The following is a 6,576-nucleotide window of genomic DNA, read 5'->3' as shown; positions in this document are numbered from 1 at the left end:
TGTTCATCCGTATCGGTACCCTCACCTCCAGAAAGATGAGATTAAAAGACAGTGTCAGGCGATGCTACAACAGGGCCTTATTCATAGCAGTAGGTCCCCCTTCTCTTCACCAGTTCTGCTCGTGAAGAAACATGATGGGACTTGGCGCTTTTGTGTTGATTATCGTGAGTTTAACGCGCTGACAGTAAAAGACAAATTTCCCATTCCGGTGGTGGAGGAGCTCCTCGATGAGCTACATGGATCATGGGTCTTCACAAAATTAGACTTACGGTCTGGGTATCATTAGATTCGCATGCATCCAGCAAATATTGAAAAGATGGCATTCCGAACACATCATGGCCACTATGAATTTGTGGTCATGGCTTTTGGGCTATCAAATGCTCCTTCTACTTTCCAAGCACTGATGAATGAGGTATTTAGCTCTTACCTTCGGAAATTCGTACTTGTTTTTTTTTATGATATACTCATATATAGCAAATCTCAAATGACCACTTAGCACATTTGAGAATTGTATTTGATTTATTGCGAGCACACCAATTATATTTGAAAAAGTCCAAATGCTCATTTGGGGCATCTCATGTTGCTTACCTGGGCCACATTATTTCCCATGAGGGGGTCACTGTTGATCCTGAGAAGATTCAGGCCATTAGTGAGTGGCCACAGCCTCAGTCTTGCTCACCAGTATGCGGATTCTTGGGTTTGGCAGGCTATTACCGGAAATTTATTCAGAGTTTTGGTCCGTTGGCGGCACCTTTGACAAATCTCCTTAAAAAGAATTCCTTTCAATGGAACGAGGAGGCTTCCATGGCATTTGACGCACTCAAGAATGCTCTTGCATCTACACCGGTGTGACAACTTCCAAATTTTGATGACTTGTTTGTGATAGAATGTGATGCTTTTGGTGGGGGCATTGGGGTCGTGTTGCATCAGAACTCCCACCTCATTGCTTATTTCAGTCGACAGTTGGCCTCTCGTTATCAGAAATTGGCTGCATATGAACGCGAGCTGATCGGGTTGGCCAAGGCGGTCCAACACTGGCGGCCATATTTATGGAACGTACTTTTCTCATTCGCACTGATCATTATAGTCTCAAGTTCTTACTTGAGCAGCGTCTCACGACGTCACCACAACAACATTGGATTAGTAAGTTGATGGGCTTTGATTTCTCAGTGGAGTATCGTGTAGGCAGATTAAACAAGGCGGCGGATGCCTTGTCCAGACGTTTTGAACATCAGCAGCTTGTCTATGCCATCAGCCAGCCACGTTTTCTCATTCTAGACATGGTCCGTGATGCGCATGCCACACTTCCAGCACTATAGGAGATGCATCGAAAAATTTCCAATGGGGAGATGGATTCTAAGTGGTCCATTCAGGATTCACTAATTTTCTATAAGCAGTGGATTTACCTTCCGACCACGTCCAAGTTGATTCCAGCCATTCTCTCGACTTATCATGAATCTACCCATGAGGGGTTACAGAAGACGTAGTGGTGTATTCGGGTGGATTTCTATTGGTCGGCTATGAAGTCCTCCATTACTACATATGTCTCCGATTGTCAGGTATGTCAAAGGAACAAATCAAATCATTTGAGTCTTGCAAGTCTTCTCCAGCCTCTCGCTTTCCCTACTCAGGTATGAGCAGATATTTAAAGGACTTCGTGGAGGGGCTTCCCCTCCCAGCCGGGAAGTCTGTTTTGTTTGTGGTGGTTGATCGCTTCTCCAAGTATGGTCATTTTATTCCGATGGTTCACCCCTACATGGCAGCCCATGTGGCTCAGACCTTCTTGGACCATATTGTACTCTTACATGGCATTCCTAAATCTATTGTGAGTGACTGGGATGTGGTTTTCATGAGTACTTTTTGGAGGGAACTGTTTCGACTGAGTGGCACACAATTGAAATTCTCCTCCGCATATCACCCTCAGACGGATGGCCAAACCGAGGTGGTTAATCGGACCATCGAGATGTATCTCCGATGCTTAGTGGGAGATCAACCAAAACAGTGGGTTCCATGGTTACCCTGGGCAGAATACTGTTATAACACTTCATTCCACTCGGCCTTGCAGTCCTCTCCTTTCCGGGTTCTTTATGGGAGGGACCCCCTGAGGCTTCTCGCTTATACCAGAGACACCACCCACGTGGATGCCATTGATGAGTCACTCATGGATCGAGATCAGGTGTTGAAGATGTTTATAGACCGGCTTCAAAAGGCTCAGGACCGGATGACTATGACTTACAACAAGAGCCACCGGGATGTCTCATACGTGGTTGGGGACTATGTGTGGCTACGCCTTTGGCAGTACCGACAGCACTCTCTTGTCGGGCCAGCGCGCCATAAGCTTATCCCCCAAGTACTTTGGGCCCTTTGCCATTATTCGACGCGTCGGGCAGGTGGTGTATCAGCTAAAATTGCCGGACACAGCGAAGCTGCATGATGTGTTTCATGTCTCACTACTGAAACCTCACAAGGGGCCAGCCCCTTCTTCTCCACTGTTCCTTCCACCAGTGGACAATGGCCACGTCATTCTGACACCCTACACGGTGTTACGGGCGCGTGTGACGAATGACCGGTGGGACATCCTCCTGCAGTGGACCGCTACAGACCCCGAGGCAAAGACATGGGAGCGGTTAGAGACCTTCAAACCGGTCTATCTAGCTTATGAGCTTGAGGACAAGCTCTTTCTCCAAGGGGAGGCAGATGTTATGGACTCAATAGCACACCGAGTCACTCAGAGGAGGAGACAATGACTCACCAAGTCACCTAATTTTACTTTTATTACTTATGTTGCTTTTAATATCGAATTTGATTGATTATGTAATAAGACTTGAAGGTAGGGGGTATAGTTGGGATTTATAAACCTAACCGTAACCTATCTTGGCGTGAATGACCCTATTTAAAGGGTAAGGAATGAGAAATAAGGTAAGTTCGGATTTAGAGTAAAATAGAGTAATTAGGTTCTTGCTAGGTTCCCTATCCTAGGGTTCTTGGCTTGAACTGTCCTTGGTGGTTTGCTACATCCATTGGGGAGTCTTTGACGAGATCTTGGAAGGAAAAGGAGGAGGAATCAGCCATCTCTTCCATGCTACAATAGTCATCCATCTCTTCCACGAACCAGTAGTGAGGGAAGGAGAATTTGCGTGAGCCTTAGCATCAAGAAAGGGATTTTCAAGTTGCTGATTGAAGGAGGTCTTCAAGAGGTATTTTTATCTATCTTTTCCGAGTTTAGAAGAGCTAGAGACTGCCCTCTTTACATTCAGCATTGGTAGTTGCATGAATTCAGAAACCCTACTCATTGACATGAGGTATAAAGTGGGGTTTCATAATTGGATCCTTAAAACAGTCTCTTGATTGAATTGGTGCATCTATAATTGAGAAAAGGAAACTCCTTTTCAATTATAACTTGTGAGGGAAGAAAAAGAGAGTTTCTTTTCACAAAAATGTGTTAAGAAACCCTCTAACAGTGCTGGATCCTTATTTGACTCGCCGAGTTACTAGATCCATGGCTAGGGACCATAACACAAGCTCTTCCCTTTTCTCCTTTCCGTCACACATTTCACCCAGATTTCCCCATCATAGGCAGACCTGGATGATTACAGCACACTGGTGCTGAACCTATGTTGGACGCAGAGCCTCCTTCCCTTCAGATTACAAGGTCCATGGTCCGAGACCATAATAGACACCTATCGGCTGCAAGTGGGTTTTTATAGTGAAACACTATCCAGATTTGTAAAATTTAAGGTTCTTCAATGATTGGTTTTACTAAATAATTGAATCCTGATGATTATCATGAACAACAACCAATCTATGTTAAATTGTAAGAGCAGGTTGAGGACTTGTATGCTACTCAAAAAATAACTTTCGAGGTTGGCTACACCCACTAATCTCATCATTCTCAAGGAACCTTGCATTCTTAGATTCCTCAAATCTTGTCAAACAAGATGGACAGTAAAATCTATATCCCTTAGATTTTTCCACATTGCCAATGAAATGTCCGTCTTCTCCACATCTGTAGGGTGAACTCTAATTTGATGATAGCCCAATTTCAAATCTAACTTGGTAAAAATCGTAGCACCATGTAACTCTGTTATGGACTCTATAGCATCACGAGTTACCAACAGGCGTAGGAATTAATGAATGTGTTTTACAATTTCCATGTAATTGTTTCTTGGTTTGGTTTTGTCTTTGGTTTGGGTTGGTTTAGCATTTATTGGTTTGAACCATTGACCCAAGAGGTCTTTAGGGTTTTGGACGTCCTCCACCCTATTTAAGGGGACGGCTAGGGTAATGAGAATTATCAATTGAGTTCACTTTAGTTAACGTAATTTAGATAAATAGGTCAAGAGCTCCTTCAAGCTCTCTTCCATTTTTTCCCCCAATTCTCCTTTCCGAAATTCAATTCCCTACAACCCCTCATTCCATCTCAACGTCAAGCAAGGTAATGGAAGGAAGAGAAGAGAGGAGGGTGACAAGATCCATGGCTCGTGAGGATCCTAACAACGTGGTATCAGACAGGTCCACCCTCGGTGATTCCTCTTCTCCAGAGGACATACATCAAGTCCTTTCAGAACTTCAACAACGATCCGCTCTTCAAGGTACTGAAATTTCTCACATCAAAACTACCTTACAAACGCTGGAATCATCTCTACAAACCATCCTTCGACAACTTGCTGCACTTCAAGCACCAACGCCACCACCAGTAACCAATTTTCAACCACAACCAGTTCCCCACCAACAATTCACGCCACCACCAAATCCACCCCTGCGCCAACCAATGGGTTCAATGACCACTCACGCACAAGGACCATCAACGGTTCCCAGGTACTTTAAACATAACTTTCCTACATATGATGGCTCTAAAGATCCTTTACTGTGGTTCACGAAATGTGAACAATTCTTCTATCATCAACAAACGGTGGAAATGGACAAGGTTACTTTGGCCGCCTACCACATGCTCGATGAAGCGCTCATGTGGTTCCATCACTACCAAAATGTCCATTCCATTCAGGATTGGGTGCACTTTAAACATGCTTGCCAGTTGAGGTTCGGACCTCCAGCTAGCAGCAACCTAGTGGGGGAATTGATCAACTACAAACAGACCAGCACCTTAGAAGTTTACCAAAAAATGTTCCAAGAAAGGTTGGCCAGAGCTAGTGAATTTGTTCCTCCTCACCTACATGTTCAGATTTTTAATGCTAGATTGACAGAGGCAGTCAGATTGGAAGTGGAATTACTTGGTCCGGCAAATTTGGACTCAACAATGAATTATGCCAGAGCTGTGGAACACAAACAGAGAGTTCTAAAAGAGTCTTTACAAAGAAAACCATTTTGGCAAAACAGAATACAGGGTACTGCATCTGGTCCACGTTTTGGGTCCTCTGCCCCTAACCGAGCAGATCAGGCTACTAGTGTGCCTCCACACTCTATGCCACGTAAATTTTTGACCAAACAGGAAATGGACGCTCGAATGGCAAAGGGCCTTTGTTTTAATTGTGACAAAAAATTCCTGCTCGGACATACCTGTAAACATTTATTCAGTATTGAATTGTTGGAAGAAGATACAGAAGAGCTTCTTGAAAATGAAATTGTTGAAGAGGTACAACAGGAAGCAGAGCTCGCCCTCCATGCCATGCATGGCCTGCGTAGTTCTAATACCATGCAGGTAAAGGCCAGGTTACATCATCTCATGCTACTTGCTTTAGTTGATTCGGGCAGCACACATAATTTTATCAGTGAACCAGCCGCGCAACAATTGGGATTAGAAATTCAACAACAAAGGGGACTCTCAGTTTCCGTGGCCAATGGGGCCGAAATTGCTAGTGTGGGGTTATGTGCTAACACCCCTTTCACCATTGAGGGGCATTCCTTTAAGGCAAATTTACTAGTCATTCCATTGGCTGGATTTGATTTGGTGCTCGGGGTCAAATGGCTCTAGTTATTAGGACCGATATTATGGGACTTTCAGGCTCGGACTATGACATTTTCAGCACCACAGGGCCAGATTACATTACAAGGCATTGTGGCACAGGTCCCTAACGCACTTCACACTTTACATATTCAACACACGGGTGATGATCAGTTAGCTCCTTTACTTACAGCATTTGCGGATTTATTTAATGACCCTACAGGTCTACCACCAGTGCATCATTGCGATCACCGCATTCGTTTAAAGTTGGGAACTGATCCAGTAGTGGTGCGGCCTTATCGTTACCCGCATATCCAGAAAGATGAAATAGAATGACAGTGCCTGCATATGCTCGCTCAGGGTGTGATCCAGCCCAGTCGATCTCCTTTCTCCTCACCAGTGTAACTTGTACGTAAAAAAGATAAATCTTGGAGATTTTGTGTCCACTATAGGCAACTCAACTTGCACACAGTTAAGGACAAGTTCCCCATTCCAGTCGTGGACGAGTTGCTGGATGAGTTACATGGTGCTACAATTTTTACCAAATTAGATTTGAAATCGGGCTATCATCAAATACGAGTTCACCAGGCGGATGTGGAGAAGACTGCCTTCCACACACATCACGGTCATTCCGAGTTCCTCGTCATGCCCTTCGGTCTCTCCAATGCACCATC

At 44.5% G+C, this 6,576-nt stretch overlaps 1 protein-coding gene across 1 annotated transcript; it reads left to right on the top strand.

The window, feature by feature from the left end:
• The first annotated feature begins 316 nt into the window (after positions 1-316).
• LOC137954929 (uncharacterized mitochondrial protein AtMg00860-like) lies at positions 317-852 on the top strand. The gene is made up of 2 exons (XM_068801819.1): positions 317-412; positions 475-852. Exons 1-2 carry the CDS (start codon positions 317-319, stop codon positions 850-852), a joined length of 474 nt encoding a protein of 157 aa, XP_068657920.1.
• Positions 853-6,576: the final 5,724 nt, after the last annotated feature.

Source organism: Aristolochia californica, unplaced genomic scaffold, assembly GCF_029961685.1.
Source record: "Aristolochia californica isolate CCGP_79_NKW_82.1479 unplaced genomic scaffold, dmAriCali1.0.hap1 SCAF_2, whole genome shotgun sequence".
NCBI lineage: Eukaryota > Viridiplantae > Streptophyta > Magnoliopsida > Piperales > Aristolochiaceae > Aristolochia > Aristolochia californica.
This window is presented reverse-complemented; position numbering and strand designations above follow the sequence as displayed.